Here is an 18,727-nt window from a genome sequence, read left to right on the forward strand (position 1 = left end):
TTGGTGCTCACAAAATTTCAGATGGTAGAGTTGTGAAATTAATACTATTGTTATTATCTGTCATTTGTTGTGTGCTTACTAAGAACAGGCTATGGATTAACCTGAATTATTATAGTTAGGATGACTGATGAGCCCAAAGTCTGGAATGACTCCCAGATCTTGCTAAGCATCTTTATTCCCTCATGATACTGAGTAATAGTATTAAGCTGGAAGCCCTGCCTTTCCCTTTTTGAGCTAGTTTGTTTGCTTGCTTGTTTTCTTTCCTCTCTCCTTCCCACCGAGGTCATTTTCAAATGCTCCTTTTCCTCAAGGAACCCTCATCCAAGGCCCCTCAGGGTTCCAGCCTCTTTGTCCCTTAGCATTTGAATTGTTCCTGGCTGCTCTGAGGCAAGGTCCATTGTCTACCTGGACAGATCACACGCTTTCCTTCCTTCTCCCCCTCATCCTGCCCCAGAGTGGCCTCTGTCTTCTCTACATCCCCAGGTTCAACCCAGGGCTGAGTCCCATGGATTTCACCTTACACTTCACCTCTTCAACACTTTACTTTCCTCATTTCTCAAGAGTAGGGAAATCCCTGGGCGGGAGCAGATTCTAGAACTTCAGAAAGTCATGGATAAAAGGATCCTGAGTTTAACACTGTGGAGCACGCCTGTAATCCCAGCGGCTCACGAGAGGAGGCAAGAGTATCGCAGGTTCGAAGTCAGCAACTCAGCGAGGCTGTAAGCAACCTAGTGAGTCCCTGTCTTTAAATAAAATAAATAAATAAATAAATAGGGCTGGGGATATAGCTTAGAGGTTAAGCACCCCCAGGTTCAATCCCCGGTACAAAAAAAAAAAAAAACTTCAGTTCACTTTCCTGTAAAATGAGTTTCTCCAGTTCTTGAACCACACAGAACCCCCACTCCCAACCCCTCGCAAACTGGGAACAAAATTCCTGCTGAGAAAGGAAGTTGAAGGTCTGCAATCCCTAGCCTTGACAGCCAAAGAAGCCCGGGAGCCGAGATCTGTCCCCTGGCCCCGTTCTAAGTTGGGATAACTAAATCTTCTCTGGTACAGCATCTGCTTTTTGTTTCTACAAATTGAACTGCTTTTGGGGGGCTGGTGGGGAAAAGTAATCAAGTTGGTTCTCTCCACTTAGATCAAACTGCATACATAAAGTTTATCTTTTTGAGTATTTCTTATTCGAGTGAGGGGTGGAATCTGGCAAGCCAGATCCAGGTAGGAACCCTAGGCTAGGCTGCCGGGGACATTCTAAAGTTAGAGAAGCGAAATGACTTGCGCAGTTTAGGAGCAGATTTGAGACTTAAACCTGGGTCTCTTGACTCCTGGCCACAGAGAAATCCACGATTCCCCAGCTCCGGTCCTCACAGGAGCAGCCCCAAAGCCAAGGTGACAGGGACAATCCTGATCCTCTCTGCTTCGGGGCTTTAGTGCTACAGCTCGCGCTGCCGTTGGCGACAGCTTAGCTATCCAGGGGACTGTGGGAGCTCCCCCGGGATTTGGAAAAGCTCCAGCGCGGGCCCTTCGAGCATAGGGATGTTTCTCCGGGCTGCCTGAGGCTGGGAAATGAAGCGGGTCGCCCGGGGCGGCGAACAGAACCCAGGCGTAGGTGTAGAGACCGAAGCTCAGCTCTTGGAAACCCCTCAGAGGCGCTGCGCGGGCTGGAGCAGTGGCCGTCCCACCCCTGGCTTGTCGGCCCCGCCCCCTGCAGCCCGTTCCCCCGGCAGCCCGGGCAGCGCGCAGTCAGTCGATCCCTTCCGCCGGGCGTGCAGCGCCCGAGCTGCCAGTGCAGTCGGCCGCTGGGCTAGGCAGCGGGTTTTCAGTCGTGCGCGGGAGGATGGCCAGCCCGGTGCAGCTGGCGCCCGGCTCGCTGGCGCTATTTCTGTGCCGGCTTGAGGCGCAGGAGGAAGCGGGGACTGCGGAGGAGCTGGGTGGGCGCGCGGTGTTCCGTGCCTTCCGCCGAGCCAACGCGCGCTGCTTCTGGAACGCGAGGCTAGCGCGCGCCGCCTCGCGGCTGGCCTTCCTGGGCTGGCTACGGCGCGGAGTGTTGCTGGTGCATGCACCCCCCTCCACCCTGCAGGTGCTGCGCGATGCCTGGCGTCGCCGAGCGCTGCGCCCACCTCGCGGCTTCCACATCAGGGCGGTGGGTGAGTGCAGGGCCCCGAAAGGAGCGGCGTCCCGCGCAAGCTGCAGGGACCGGTATGCGATCCCCTGCCACAGGGATGAGACACAACCCAGAGAGAACAGGAGTTAGGGGGTGAGGGAGCTAGTCGTGTGACTGGAGGAGGGCTGGCTTGCTGAAACACTCTGGAGACCGTTCCTCCTGTTAGGCCACTGAAGCGTCAGCCCCCAGGGTGTGCCTAGCTCCAGGATGCCTCCTTTCCGCAACTCTTTAAAAGTTCCTACAACGGTTCCTGGAGGAAGGAACTTTCTACTTAGAAAAGTGATGCTGTGGGCCGCCAGAGCTGCAGTCAGAGGGCAGGGGCTCCGGTCTACACTTCATAGGAGAGCTTAGGGAAGAAGGATCTGTCGAATCTGGCTTCTCTCCCCCTTCCCCCGCCCTCTCTCTTCTAACTAAACTACTGACTTGGAGTGTCCTGCTGTACTGCATGGTGTGGTCGTTGGGGTTCAGGGTCTAGCAGGTTTTGGGTTCTTAACTGCTGGGGAAAAGAAAGAGGTGGTGCTCTGGACACAATCCCTCCCATTAACTAAATAGACAAGCTTCCACATGCCCATTCTTTGTTAGAAAACAGACGGCAGCATTTTGCCTGTGTAAAATAGCTTCTCATTTGAGAAACCAAGACTGCACCAGTGAGTGGTCACTGATACTGGCCACTAAACTAAGGTAACAATACCGCAACCAATCATATAGCCTAGTATTTATGTGGGTTGTATTTATATGGACTTGTGAGGTCCATTTGATAGAATGTTGTTGACAAACAACCAGCTGTTCCAGCCCTGAGTTTTGATTCCAAGGAACTCCTCTATCTTAGTCCATAAATCTTCTTCCTCCTTCCATCTGAGGAGGAGGAGCAGTAAATAAACAATTGTTTCAGTCCCCCAGGGCAAGAGAACAGGGGAGCAGGAGGCACCTGATGCTGGGTGTCATCTCTCCAAGGACAGCTTAAGCAGCTACAGGCCAGTGCAGCTAATTTTTGTTTGTATTTTAAAATTATTTGTTTGTTTATTTTTGCTGTACTGGGGTTAACCCAGGGGCCCTTTACCATTAAGCTTTTTTATTTTTTATTTTGAGACACAGTCTTGCTAAGTTGCCCAGGCTGGCCTTGAACTTCTGCCTCAGCCTCCCAAGTAGCTAAGATTACAGGTGTGTACCACCATGCCTGATCAGTGCAGCTAAACCTTGGCTTCTCATCTCTATTCTGTCTGCCTCCTCCCCACTCCCACTTTTTTTCCTTAAAAGTAGCAACTACAACAAAAAGCACTCATTGCAAAACCATATATGCACATTTTGTCTTCTTTTACATGAAGGAGTGAGTGAAGAAAATAGTTTTCTGGCTCTGAGAGCAGTGAGCCAAGTAGCCAAGCCAAAATCCTCACAGGGAAGGGGTCTTTCAGACAGGCTGAATGAAAAACTCTTTTCAGTTCTGTGTCCTGGGTTTTTCTGGTTTTAATTAGTGGTTACATTCTCTGGTTCTCCCACCCCCCACTCCCCTTTCAAAGGGTAAGCATAGAGTCTATTGCAGTGAGGGAGTAGGATGCAGTGGGGATCTAGACCTGGGAGTGAAATAAGAGAGGGCTTATGCTAAGTCAGAGGTAGCCATGATGCCACTATCTGGGCCCACCAAGCATTGCTGAATACTGATATAGAGACAGAAAATTTCCTTCCTATCATAATGGACATTATTGAAATCCCTGTAACAAAAGACAGATGTTGGTACACACCTGTAATCCTGGCTACTCTGGAGACTGAGGAAGGAGAATTGCTAGTTCAAGGACAGCCTCAGTAATTTAGCAAGACCCTGTCTTAAAAGGGTGGTGGTGGTGGTGGGGGCGCAGTGCTGGAGATATACATCAGTGGTAAAGCACCCCTGGATTCAATCCCCAGTACAAAAACAAACAAACAAAGTAACAAGAGAAAAGCACAACCGATTTATTTAATCAAAGTTTTGCATGACTTGGAAGCCTTCAAAAATGATCCAAAAGAGGGGCTGGGGTTGTGGCTCAGCAGTAGAGCACTTGGCTAGCTAGCACATGTGAGGCCCTGGGTTCGATCCTCAGCACCACATAAAAATAAAGATATTGTGTCCAACTACAACTAAAAAATAAATATTAAAAAAATTTATTTAAAAAAATGATCCAAAAGATCCAGGGAGGGCTGTGGCTGTGGCTCAGTAGTAGAGCGCTTGCCTAGCATGTGTGAGGCACTGGGTTCACTTCTCAGAACCAAATAAAAATAAATCAATAAAATAAAGGTATTGTGTCCAATACAACCATGAATTTTTAAAAAGAATAGGCCAGAGAACCAGGTAGGTCTTAAAAAGAGAGAGAGAGAGAGAGAGAGAGAGAGATCGATCCAGGGAGAACTGCTTGTTGTAATGCTCAGATCGAACAAAGAAGGGACAGCCACGTAGGAATGAGACTGGGCAAAAAGCTATGATCTGATGGTGATGGACGGATGGGGGAATCCCAGCAAGGCCCGTTTGTTCAGATACCCTTGGCTTCTCTGTGCAGCGTTCCTTCCTCATATATGTAGGTAAGGACCCCTCTGAAATGAGAGTCTTATGATCTACTATCAGACAAAATAGGTCAGAAAATTTCATTATGGCCAGATCTTAAAACACAGTAAGGTAGGGGAAGGTTAGAGGAATATTTCTAGGTTTTATAGTTGTCTTTGGAAGAAAGAGGTCTAATCTCTGTGACCCACCTTGAAGAAAAGGAATCCTTAGGTCTGCTTTGGAAAAAGTAGAACTGGAGAAGGAAAGACTTTGCCTCTGAGGCCATCCTCTATTCAGAGTCCTCAGCATGCCAAAGCACCAATTGTTCTTCTGATCCTTGACACTGTTATGTGGGTTAGTCCTCTGTGTCGCCGGTGTCCCCATCCTGCGCCCACTAGGTAGTGCTGCCTGTCACACAACTCAGAATGCAGTGGACTCCATTCCGTGTTTTTCTCCTGGGTCATCATACCTGACCTGCATCCCTGGACAGGAATAATTTCAAGGTTTTTAATTATGTCCTTTCAGGAATTTGGACATTCAGCTGGAATTTGGACAAAACCATTCATGAATGTGTGACACCCTTGGGTTTAGTGCCCCAAGAGGGAAAAAAAAAAAAAAAAAAAAAAAATCCATGAGAACATTTTGAGGAGCAAAATTGGAGAAGAATCTTATTTGATGCCAAGTGATGGATGCACCAGGGGGGGTTTGTGGGTTCTCTTGTTTTGAATGGTATTGTTAATTACTATCCAATTTGGGATCCTGGGATCAGATCAATAGAGAAGAGTTGTCAGGGCAGCTTTCAGGCCACCATTAGAGTCCCAGAGGATGGTGAACACAGAAGAAGCATCTTTCCCCCAAAAGAAAAATTTCCAGTCTGCTTGCTTTATGGGCTTCCAAACCAAAATGGGCTTCCAAGAAGGTGAGCGAATAGCTGCCGTGGACACAGGTTCTCACTCTTGTTACTTTGTGGGAAAGAGCAAAATGCTAGAAAAGGACACGAAGAACTAATGTGGTCTCTTTGCTGTCCAATTTTTTTTTTTAAGGCTCATATAGTCCTGCATTAAACCATCTGGGCACATGGAGTATTGCTATTGGTCACTGCTACAAAAGATGCAGGAAGAGGAAGAGGCAGGCCAGATTTATAAACCCAGCAGTCATATGGCTCCAGGGAGCCTGCTGGCTGTGCAGACAGGAGTGACCCAAGTCCCCAGGCGCAGACCTAAGCATAAGTCCTGAATTTATGCATTCTCCAAACTTTGTGCCTTTTCTTTCCCTCTTCATTTTCTGTACATCATCTTTCCTCTAGTGAGAAAATCGATGCCAGGAAGAATATTTTTCTAAAAAGAGGGACAGTTGGATCTTTAGTTTGATGACAGGGAGCTCATTCTTCTTTTGTGTGCTAGTCCCCAAGGGTTTTGTGTTTTGTTTTTCATTAGCAAATGGCATTAACAAATGAAAGGGTGCGTTCTGGAAACTGCCAAGAGACAGCTGTTTACCCAGCAGCTGTGTGTGCAGGGAGTGGAGTGGTGAGAGGGGACACCTGCCTTTGTTTGGGAGACTCTGTTGCTACTGAGACCATACCTACTGTGACACCGAAAGTTAATGGTGGGAGGCCACTTGGCCAAATAAGTTTGTTACATTCTGAAAATTAGAGCAGAGGTGTCACCACCCTTTCACACCCAGCAGGGCCTGGCATCTTTTCTCATTGAGTAAAAATGCCCCAAATGTCCACAGATCTTTTATTTATAACACTAGCTTTATGAATTCATTCATGTGCCAAGTACTATTCTAGATGTCTCTGTGGTGTTTGTTTTGTGGTACTGGGGATTAAACCCAGGGCTTCAGGGTACATGTGAGGCAAGCTGTCACTGTCTACTACTGAGCTACATCCCGCTCTGTTTAGATAGGTTCTCCCTAAATTGCCCAGTTTGACCTTGAACTTTCAATCCTCCTGCCTCAGACTCTTGGAATTACAGGCTTGCATCATCACACCTGGGTTATATTTTAATGTATCTTTCAGACTTACCTGTGCTCAAAGATAAGGTGGAGTCAGTCTGTTTCTTCCATTCAATTAGAGAGGGTACAGCTGGGCTGCAGCTGTGGCTCAGGCTCAGTGGTAGAGCGCTTGTCTCACACTGTGAGGCCCTGGGTTCGATCCTTAGCACTACCTAAAAATAAATAAATAAAATAAAGGTATTGTGTCCATCTACAACAACAACCACAAAAGAGGGTCTGGTCAAGTGGGAGGCCATGTTCCAGAAGCTGACTCTTGCACACAGTCTTCTCCATCCCTCCATCCCACCGTGATTGATACACAGGCAAAAGTTCCCTGGTGTGTGTTTGGTGGTAGTGCTGGTCAGGCAGGACAGCCTGGCCAGGGGGAAGTGACGGGAGGACCTTTCCACTTTTCATGTACTTCCTATCTGTTCCTCCAGACACCTTTGAGTGCAGCCTTCTAGTCATAGAGATATCAAGGTGGAACTGTAAGTGCTTGTGCTGGAGTGGTAGTACTCTTGCCTGGCATGGGTTTGATCCCCAATACTACCAAAAAAAATTTTTAAAGTTTTATGTACGATAGCAGTATAGAGACCATTACTAATTAATGTTACATGTCAGTGGTTGATTCCAGGATCTATCTTGGTTTGGGAGAGGAGGAACAGTTCAGTGAAACTTGGTGCCTGATGGCAAATCTCTGATACCTTTTAACTCTCCTGTGACCTGAGGAGTGGTGTCGGGGGAGAGGAAAGGGAGTGAAATGACTCTAGCTCTGCCTTTTTTCTGAAGTCCTACTTGAATAGCAGTAGGGCCTCTTGTAGGGGTTAGCTAATGGAGTTTGTAAGTGAAATTTTTATTTAGTGAACTGCATAATTTTTTTCAATGCTTTTTGTAACTTTTTTTTTTTTTTTCAGACAGTTCTCAATATTTTCCTAAACTGGCCTTGAATTTGCCATCTTCCTACCTTTGCCTCCTGAGTAATTGGGTTTCAATGTACCATAGTATCCTGCATGAAATGCACAGACATTAAATGTACTTTTTTATATGTGTGGTGAACCCAGGGGCACACTACCACTGAGCTCTATTGCAAGTCCTTTTTAATTTTTATTTTGAGACAGGGTCTTGCTAAGTTTCTGAGGCTGGCCTTGAATTTGCCATCCTCCTGCCTCAGCCTCTGGAGTAGCTGGGATTATAGGAATGGGCTACTGCATGTGGCATTCTGATTTTTTTAAACCATAAATAAGTTTCACCTGTTCAAGAATGTCACATAAATGGCCTTAAGTAGTATGAACTCTTTTGTAAGAGGATTCTTTCTCTTGAATCTTGAAATTCTTCCCTGTTTTTAGTTTGTTCCTTTTTGTCACTGAGTAGTATTCTATTGTATGAGTATATTGTATATCATAGATTATTCATTTTCCCTTATGTAGACACCTGGATGTTTCTAGTTTATGGCTATTATGAATAAAGCATCTGTGAATATTTGCATAGAAATTTTTTAATGCTTTTACTTCTTTTAGATAAAATACCTAGCAGAGAAATTTCTAACTCATAGTTTACATTTAGTTTTATGATTGTACAGTTTTATACTCCTAACAAATGTGTGACAATTCTAATTCTCTACACTTTGCCAACATTTAATATTGTCTTTTAGCTCCTCTGCTGATATTCAGAAATGTGTTTGTTTATTTTTTGAGTACTGAGCATTGAACCCAGGGTGTTACATATACTAGATAGGTATTCTATCACTGAGCCTCATTCCTAGCCCTTCTTTTTATTTTATTTACATGTACTCACTAAGTTGCTTAGGGTATCCTTAAACTTTTTTTTATATATAATTGTTTTAGTTGTAGATGGACACAATAACTTTATCTTACTTATTTTTATGTGAGGCTGAGGATTGAACCCTTGCCTCACACGAGCGAGACAAGCTATTTACCACTGAGCCACCACCCCAGCCTTGTCCTTAAACTTTCTTTCGATCTTCCTGCCTCTGCCTCCCAAGTAGCTAGGATCATAACCATGAGTCAACATGTTTGCCAAAACTATTATTTCTAAAATGAAGCCAGTCTTGGGAAAACCAGGATAAATTAATCATCTAATTTCAAACTGATCTGTAGTATAAAAATATAGAAAGAAAAATAAAGTGAGGGAAAGGATAGAGACCAACTAGAATGGTTGGTCTCTAGTCTTAGTTTATCATTTTCTATTACTAATAAAAAGCTTCTTGCTGGCAGAGTTCCAAGATGACATAGAGCATAGTAGGTGAAAGGCAGGGAGAGAGTGTGTATTTTGGTCTCTTTCCTCACAAGGTCATCAGTATTCTATAATGGGTTTCCACTCTAATGACCTTTTCTAATCCTAATTACCCTCCAAATGCTCTATCTCTAAACACCATAGTTAGATTATCTAAGTTTCTACCCTCTTAATATCTCAGAATGGAGATTAAACTCTTTTTTTTTATTTTTTAAATATTTATTTTTTTAAATTGTAGTTGGACACAACAACCCTATTTATTTATATGGTGCTGAGGATCGAACCCAGGGCCTTGCACATGCAAGGTGAGTGCTCTACCACTGAGCCATAACCCCAGCCCCAGAGATTAAACTCCTTTTAAAAAATATTTATTTTTTGGTTATATGTGGACACAATATCTTTATTTTATTTTCCTGTGGCACTGAGGATCGAACCCAGTGCCTCACGCATGCTAGGCTAGCACTCTACCACTGAGCCACAACCCCAGCCCCAGAGATTAAACTCTTTTGAAGGGGGCAAATGATATTCAATCCTAGTATCATAGTATTATTTCCTTTTAAGTTCAAATCTAGTATCCTAGTATTTCTTTTTAAGTTGAAACCTAGCCTCATAGTCAACCTAATTTGGGTTTTACTATCTTTACTATAGTACATGTGAACATTGTCTATCTCTTCATTTATTTGAATGTTCTTAATTTCTGTTAGCAGTGTTTTGTAATTCTTTTGTTAAATTTATATTCCTGAGAACTTTCTTTTTCAAATGCTACTATAATTTTTTTTATTTTTTTAAGTATTGGGGATTGAACCCAGGACCCTGGGTGTGCTAAGCATTTGCCCTGCCGCTGAACTGCATTCCCAACCCTCAAAATTTTATTTTGAGACAGTCTTACTAAGTTGTCCAGACTGGCCTTGAACTTACAGTCCTCCTGCTTCAGCCTTTCAAGTGCTTGGGATTACAAGGCAGAGGCCACTGTGCCCAGCATAAATATAACTTTTAAAATAAACTTTTAATTTTGGAATGAGTTTTGGTTTATAAAAAACTTGTAAAGATAGTACAGAATTCTTCTATGCCCATCAACCAGTTTCCCATAATTTTTCCCACATTTTTAGAAAATTAGAGTGTGTTACTCAGCTTTCTATCACTGTGACAAAATACCTGAGAGTAGCAACTTAAAAGGAGACTATCTAATTTTTTTTCTTTTGTTTTGTACTGGGGACTGAACCCAGGAATGTTTTACCATTGAGCTACATCATGAGTTCTTTTTATTTTTTATTTTGAGACAGGGTCTCATTAAGTTGCTGAGCTTCTCACTAAGTTGCCTAGGGTGGTCTCAAACTTGTGATTCTCCTGCCACAACCTCTGGAGTTGCTGGGATTATAGGTGAGCAGCAGCACTGGCTAAAGGAGAATCTCTTTGGGCCTGTGGTGAGGCAGAACATCATGGTGGGGAGTGTATGGTGTAACAAAAGTCAAGAGCTCACGACAGCCAGGAAGCAAAAAGAGGGAGCTCACTTTTTTTTTTTTTAATATGGTGCTGGGCATTGATCCCTGCCTCATGCATGCTAGACAAGTGCTCTACCACTGAGCCACCACCCTGGCCCAGGGCTCACTTTTAAAACCAAGTCCCTTCCCCAAGCCCATTTAGCCAGGAAACTATTAATAAATGAATCCATTCATGAAGTCAGAGCCTCATGATCCAATCGCTTTAAAAGACTCCACCTCTGATCATTGCTGAAATGGTGACCAACCTTTAAAACATTTAGATCCAAACCATAACATTTAAGATATAATTCACGTAACATAAAATTATTCATTTCATGGTTTTTTTGTTCTGTTTTGTTTTGTTTTGGTGCTGGGGTGCTGGAAATTGAACCCAGTCCTTATGCATGCTAAACATTTATTCTGAGCCAGGCACAGTGGCACATGCCTGTAATATCAGTGCAAATTCCATGATTTTGTCATTTTTTTAATGCAGAGTAATACTCCATTGTGTATAAATGCCACATTTTTTTTATCCATTCATCTACTGAAGGGCATCTAGGTTGGTTCCACAGTCTTGCTATTGTGAATTGTGCTGCTATGAACATCGATGTGGCAGTGTCCCTGTAGCATGCTCTTTTTAGGTCTTTAGGGAATAGACCAAGAAGGGGAATAGCTGGGTCAAATGGTGGTTCCATTCCCAGCTTTCCAAGAAATCTCCATACTGCTTTCCAAATTGGCCGCACCAATTTGCAGACCCACCAGCAATGTACAAGTGTACCCTTTTCCCCAAATCCTCGCCAGCACTTGTTGTTGTTTGACTTCATAATGGCTGCCAATCTTACTGGAGTGAGATGGTATCTTAGGGTGGTTTTGATTTGCATTTCTCTGACTGCTAGAGATGGTGAGCATTTTTTCATGTACTTGTTGATTGATTGTATGTCCTCCTCTGAGAAATTTCTGTTCAGGTCCTTGGCCCACTTGTTGATTGGGTTATTTGTTATCTCATTGTCTAATTTTTTTTAGTTCTTTGTATATTCTGGATATTAGGGCTCTGTCTGAAGTGTGAGGAGTAAAGATTTGTTCCCAGGATGTAGGCTCCCTATTTACCTCTCTTATTGTTTCTCTTGCTGAGAAAAAACTTTTTAGTTTGAGTAAGTCCCATTTGTTGATTCTAGTTATTAACTATTGTGCTATGGGTGTCCTATTAAGGAATTTGGAGCCTGACCCCACAATATGTAGATTGTAGCCAACTTTTTCTTCTATCAGATGCAGTGTCTCTGATTTGATATCAAGCTCCTTGATCCATTTTGAGTTAACTTTTGTGCATGGCGAAAGAAAGGGATTCAGTTTCATTTTGTTGCATATGGATTTCCAGTTTTCCCAGCACCATTTGTTGAAGATGCTATCCTTCCTCCATTGCATGCTTTTAGCCCCTTTATCAAATATAAGATAGTTGTAATTTTGTGGATTGGTTTCTGTGTCCTCTATTCTGTACCATTGGTCCACCTGCCTGTTTTGGTACCAGTACCATGCTGTTTTTGTTACTATTGCTCTGTAGTATAGTTTGAAGTCTGGTATCGCTGTACCGCCTGATTCACACTTCCTGCTTAGAATTGTTTTTGCTATTCTGAGTCTTTTATTTTTCCATATGAATTTCATGATTGCTTTATCTATTTCTACAAGAAATGCCGTTGGGATTTTGATTGGCATTGCATTAAACCTATAGAGAACTTTTGGTAATATCGCCATTTTGATGATGTTAGTTCTGCCTATCCATGAACAGGGTATATTTTTCCATCTTCTAAGATCTTCTTCTATTTCTCTCTTTAGGGTTCTGTGGTTTTCATTGTATAAGTGTTTTATCTCTTTTGTTAGGTTGATTCCCAAGTATTTTATTTTATTTTTTTGAGGATATTGTGAATGGAGTGGTTGTCCTCATTTCCATTTCAGAAGATTTGTCGCTGATATACAGGAATGCCTTTGATTTATGCGTGTTGATTTTATATCCTGCCACTTTGCTGAATTCATTTATTAGCTCTAGTAGTTTCTTTGTAGACCCTTTTGGGTCTGCTAGGTATAGAATCATGTTATCTGCAAATAGTGATAATTTAAGTTCTTCTTTTCCTATTTTTATGCCTTTAATTTTTTTCGTCTGTCTAATTGCTCTGGCCAGTGTTTCGAGAACTATGTTGAACAGAAGTGGTGAGAGAGGGCATCCCTGTCTTGTTCCAGATTTTAGAGGGAATGCCTTCAATTTTTCTCCATTCAGAATGATGCTAGCCTGAGGCTTAGCATAGATAGCTTTTACAATATTGAGGTATGTTCCTGTTATCCCTAGTTTTTCTAGAGTTTTGAACATAAAGGGATGCTGTACTTTGTCGAATGCTTTTTCTGCATCTATCGAGATGATCATATGGTTCTTATCTTTAAGTCTATTGATGTGGTGAATAACATTTATTGATTTCCGTATATTGAACCAACCTTGCATCCCAGGGATGAATCCTACTTGATCATGATGCACGATCTTTTTCATATGTTTCTGTATCTGATTTGCCAGAATTTTATTGAGGATTTTTGCATCTATGTTCATTAGAGATATTGGTCTGTAGTTTTCTTTCTTTGAAGTGTCTTTGTCTGGTTTAGGAATCAGGGTGATGTTGGCCTCGTAGAATGAATTTGGAAGTTCTCCCTCTTTTTCTATTTCCTGAAATAGCTTGAAAAGTATTGGTATTAGTTCTTCTTTAAAGGTTTTGTAAAACTCTGCTGTATACCCATCCGGTCCTGGGCTTTTCTTTGTTGGTATTCTTTTGATGGCTTCTTCTATTTCCTCAATTGATATTGGTCTGTTTAGGTTGTGTATATCCTCCTGACTCAATCTGGGCAGATCATATGACTTAAGAAATTTATCGATGCCTTCACTATCTTCTATTTTATTGGAGTATAAGGATTCAAAATAATTTCTAATTATCTTCTGTATTTCTGAAGTGTCTGTTGTGATATTGCCTTTTTCATCCCGTATGCTAGTAATTTGAGTTCTCTCTTCTCTTCGTTAGCATGGCTAAGGGTCTGTCGATCTTATTTAATTTTTCAAAGAACCAACTTTTAGTTTTGTCAATTTTTTCAATTGTTTCTTTTGTTTCAATTTCCTTGATTTCAGCTCTGATTTTAATTATTTCTTGCCTTCTACTACTTTTGCTGCTGTTTTGCTCTTCTTTTTCTAGGATTTTGAGATGAAGTGTGAGATCATTTATTTGTTGGTTTTTTCTTTTTTTAAGGAATGAACTCCAAGCAGTGAATTTTCCTCTTAGAACTGCTTTCATTGTGTCCCATAGATTCCGATATGTTGTGTCTGTGTTTTCATTTATCTCTAAGAATTTTTTAATTTCCTCCTTGATGTCTTTTTTTTTAATATTTATTTTTTAGTTTTCAGCGGACACAACATCTTTGCTTGTATGTGGTGCTGAGGATCGAACCCGGGCCGCACGCATGCCAGGTGAGCGTGCTACCGCTTGAGCCACATCCTCAGCCCCCTTGATGTCTTCTATAACCCATTGATCATTCAGTAACCTATTGTTCATTCTCCAAGTGATGAATGATTTTTCCTTCCTTCTTTTATCGTTGATTTCCAGTTTCATTCCATTATGATCAGATAGGATGCATGGTATTATCTTTACTCCTTTATAATTTGTAAGAGTTGCCCTGTGACATAATATATGATCTATTTCTGAGAAGGATCCATGTGCTGCTGAGAAAAAAGTGTAACTGCTTGATGTTGGGTGGCATATTCTATATATGTCAATTAAGTCTAGGTTATTAATTGTATTATTGAGTTCTATAGTTTCCTTATTCAACTTTTGTTTGGAAGATCTGTCCAGTGGTGAGAGAGGTGTGTTGAAGTCTCCCATGATTATTTATGGTGATCTATTAGACTCTTGAACTTGAGAAGAGTTTGTTTGATGAACATAGCTGCACCATTGTTTGGGGTATATATATTTATGATTGTTATGTCTTGTTGGTGTATGGTTCCCTTGAGCAGTATGTAGTGTCCCTCTTTATCCCTTTTGATTAACTTTGGCTTGAAATCTATTTTATTTGATATGAGTATGGACACTCCTGCTTGTTTCCGAGGTCCATATGAGTGATATGATTTTTCGCAACCTTTCACCTTCAGTCTATGTATGTCTTTTCCTATCAAATGGGTCTCCTGTAGGCAGCATATTTTTTTGAATTTTTTTAATATTTATTTTTTTAGTTATTGGCAGACACAACATCTTTGTTTATATGTGGTGCTGAGGATTGAACCCACCCAGGCAGCACGCATGCCAGGTGAGCGCGCTACCGCTTGAACCACATCCCCAACCCTCCTTAGATTCTTAAAGTCAGTAAGACTCTGAGTTTCTACCAAAATTTAGCTTCTTTCCTGACTGCTACTGGCAACTTCCTCCAGGTAAAGAACTATGAAAAAATGTGAAGCTGGGTTGGGGATATAGCTCAGTTGGTAGACTGCTTGCCTCAAGTGCACAAGGCCTTGGGATCAATTCTCAGCACCACACACACACACACACACACACACACAAAAGTGAAACTTACCTTATAGTACTCCCTTCCAAAATGGGTCTTTCCCTTCCCATTGCCTCTGATTTCCAGTGGTTTGGGTTGTTTCCAGTACCTTCAATAGGTAATGTGTTTACTATTTGGTCCAAAAATTACAGTGATATTTACAAGAGGGTTGATCTAAAAGAATTTAGCCCACTACTGAAAACAAAATCCCATAAATGATTTGATTGATTGAATGAGGTACTGGGACAAGTGTTCTTCTACTGAGTTACACCCCTAACCCTTCTTATTGTTTATTTGAGACAGGGTCTCGATAAATTGGTCTTGAACTCATACTTCTCCTGCCTCAGCCTCCCCAGTTAACTGGAATTCAAAGCATGCACCACTGCTCCTGGCCCATGAGTGAATATTTTTAATTCCTGTCTTCTCCCCTTTTAAAATGCCATTCTGGGGGCTAGGGACATAGCTCAGTTGGTAGAGTGTTTGCGTCACATGCACAAGGACCTGGGTTCAATCCCCAGCACCACAAAAAATAAAATAAAATGCCATTCTGTTGGTGAGAAATGTCGAGCCATAGAGAAACTAATGGCCATGACAAGATTGTTTGGACAATCACTAGAAACAAATGCCTCTGTTTTACCTTGTCCTCCTTCTAGACACATCTTGGCATCTCTCGAGTCATTAGGAGCCTGATTATCCCTTCTTTCTGTTAGGTGGTAAGCTGGAATGATTCTGCCTATTCTGCAGACAGGAAACAGAATCAAGGGTACGAGGTGGCTGGTGCTGCTTGAGTTTATTGACTCCCTCTCCACTTTGGTCCTCCCAGGTTCCCACAAAGGCTCTGGTATTTCTTGCCAGTGGGTGCTGGCATTCACGCTCCTCAGGAGGTTGTCAGATTCCCACCGGGCCTTTAGGCCCTCTAAGGCCTGGGAAATGGCAGAAACAGCTGCTCTGAGATACCCCTGCTCTCATCTCCCCCCTCCTTCTCACCCAGGCTCTTCAGCCATGTTTTTCTAGTTTTGTTCTGCCAGATGCTGCCTTTAACCCTCTACTCCTCAGGGAAGCTGAAGGGCTACAGCGGGATGTCTTGCAGGATGTCTTGTGGTCATGTTGCTGTTCCCAAGATGGATTGATTTGTATGTAGCATCTGGGTGGTGAGCTCACATTTTGATTTAGCAGCTGGTGGTTCCAAGAAGACACTTCTAATTGCTGCCTTGTATCCTTGAGGTGCAATAGGATGAAAAGAGGCAATCACTTGAAAATCAGTGTGGATTGCGTCCCACTCCCCCGGTGCCCCAGGTCATTAGGCCACCAAGCCCCACAAGGCTTAATTCCTCTGTATCTCTCATGCCCATCCTAAACCTTTGTCCACCCAAGGTCTCACCATTTCCTACCTGGATTGTAGCTCCATCTTCCTGGTTGTTTTGCTCTCCTGTCTGTCCCCTGCACACCATCCAGTTCACTCTCCAGCCTGCAGACTCCTGACATCTGAAACACAGATCTCATTCCACTCTTCACTTGCTCAAATAAGTTCTTCTGTTCCCCTTAGTTTTTTAGGAAAAGTTCATGGCTCTGTTTTTTGTTTTTGTTTTTTTTTTCAATTTTTAATTTTTGGAGATTTGGGTCTGAGACTTAAATTTTTTTCTTTTGGTAGTTGTACACAATAATTTTATTTTATTTATTTTTATGTGGTGCTGAGGATCAAACCCGGGCCTTGCATGTGCAAGGCGAATGCTCTACCACTAAGCCATAACCCCAGAACCCTGAGACTTATTTTGAAACTTGGTCTGCCAGGCTGGCCTCAAAACTCCTGGGCTCGGGCTGGGGGATGTGGCTCAAGCAGTTGCACGCTCGCCTGGCATGCGTGTGGCCTGGGTTCGATCCTCAGCACCACATACAAACAAAGATGGTGTTGTGTCCGCCGAAAACTAAAAAATAAATATTTAAAAAAAATTAAAAAAAATAAAAACAAAAAACAAAAAACAAAAAAACTCCTGGGCTCAAGCAACCCTCTCTCCCCAGCCTCTGGAGTAGCTGGGCCAATGGCCATGCACCCAACTCAAGTCCAGAGCCTTTGACATGCACCTCAAGGCTCTTTGGAATCCAGTTCTGGCCTAAGCCTCCCCTTTCTCCCCACATCTGAAAGGCAGCTTCCTTCCTGGTTCCATCAGGGTGCAACAGAGAAACAGGACCAGTATGAGAGAGATCACAGGGAACTGGCTTTGTGCAATTGCAGTCAAGTCTAAATCAAACTCATGTAGGTGAGGCATCCTGAAAGGTAGCCTGGAACTGTCAGGCACAGGCTAAAGCTGCCATTCATAGGTGGAATTTCTTCTTTACCTAGAAAGCCTCTATTCTGTTTTTAAATTTTTTTGACTGATTCCATCAGATCCACTTAGATTAATCTTTCTTCCTTCCTTCCTTTTTTTTTGTACTGGGGATTGAATCCAGGGGCATTTAACCACTGAGCCACAACCCCAGCCCTTTTTTATATTTTATTTAGAGACGGGGTCTCCCTGAGTTGCTTAGGGCCTGACTAAATTGCTGAGGCTGGCTTTGAACTTCTGATCCTCCTGCCTCAGCCTCCTGAGCCACTGGGATTACAGGTGTGCACCACCATACACAGCTTCCTTTCTTTTTTAGTACCAGGGATTGAACTCAGGGGCACTCAACCACAAAGCCACATCCTCAGCCCTATTTTGAATTTTATTTAGAGACAGGGTCTCACTAAGTTGCTTAGCACCTCGCCATTGCTGAGGCTGGCTTTGAACTCACAGCCTCCTGAGCCGCTGGGATAACAGGCATGCGCCACCGTACCTGACTGAAAACTGTATTTTAAAAGTTTCCAGAACCACTCTAGGTAGTGAACACTCAGATTCAAATTCCTTCCCTGCCAGTTATAGATGTGTGACCTTGAGCTAGTAACTTAACTCTTAGGCTCATTGCCTGCATAGGTACAACTGAGGACAGAATAGCTACTTTTCAGATTTTTAAAAAAAAATTTTTTAACTTTATTTATTTATTTATTTAGTATTTGTGTGTGGTGCTGAGGATTGAACCCAGGGCCCTGCACATTCGAGGCAAGCGCTCTACCTCTGAACCACAACCCCAGCCCCTTCAGATTGTTGTGAAGATCAGTTATCTTTTTTTTTTTAATATTTATTTATTTTAGTTGTATACAATACCTTTGCTTTTATTTATTCATTTATATGTGGTGCTGAGGATCGAACCCAGGGCCTCGCATGCACTAGGCGGGTGCTCTACCGCTGAGCCACAATCCCAGCCCGAAGATCAGTTATCCAAGTGCTCAGCCAGTGCCTGGTACAGTCAACTTCAGAATATGGCAGTTTCTAATATGAAGGGGAAAGAAAACAGGTATATGGATTCTTATTCTCCAGACAGCCTGTCTTCCCTGGGGCTATGCTAATTCTTACTAGCCTGGCATATTCTTCTGTCCTAGATCTGTCTGTCCCTTTGTATCATCCTTCCTGCTATCTTGCATTCTTCCTAATATATTGTAGACTCCTTGGTGCTGGCCAGGTCCACAGCCCATTGCTGTGCTGTGCTGTGGTGCTATAGAAGGAGCTCTGCCCTGCCCTGAGTTTGGAACCAGCCCTGCTGCTCAGTCTCTGGGAGCCCCCTGGCCTGTCCTCTCACTTCTCTTGGGCTCTGGCTATTCAGCTATGCACAGCTCCTCCCTCACTTTGATTCTGTTGACTGCTGAGGTTTCCTGGCTCGGCACTGGCTTCCCCCTTACCTGTGTCA

The 18,727-nt window shown here is 42.9% G+C and overlaps 1 protein-coding gene across 1 annotated transcript in view; it reads left to right on the plus strand.

Annotated features, from left to right (window-relative positions):
* Positions 1-1,837: 1,837 nt before the first annotated feature.
* The window catches only part of Stox1 (storkhead box 1), a 56,739-nt gene continuing 39,849 nt past the window's right edge, over positions 1,838-18,727 (plus strand). The window contains exon 1 of the mRNA XM_076835148.1: positions 1,838-2,147. Within this exon, the coding sequence (XP_076691263.1) occupies positions 1,838-2,147 (310 nt within the window). The remainder of the gene's footprint in view (positions 2,148-18,727) is intronic.

This window comes from Callospermophilus lateralis, chromosome 15 (assembly GCF_048772815.1).
Source record: "Callospermophilus lateralis isolate mCalLat2 chromosome 15, mCalLat2.hap1, whole genome shotgun sequence".
NCBI lineage: Eukaryota > Metazoa > Chordata > Mammalia > Rodentia > Sciuridae > Callospermophilus > Callospermophilus lateralis.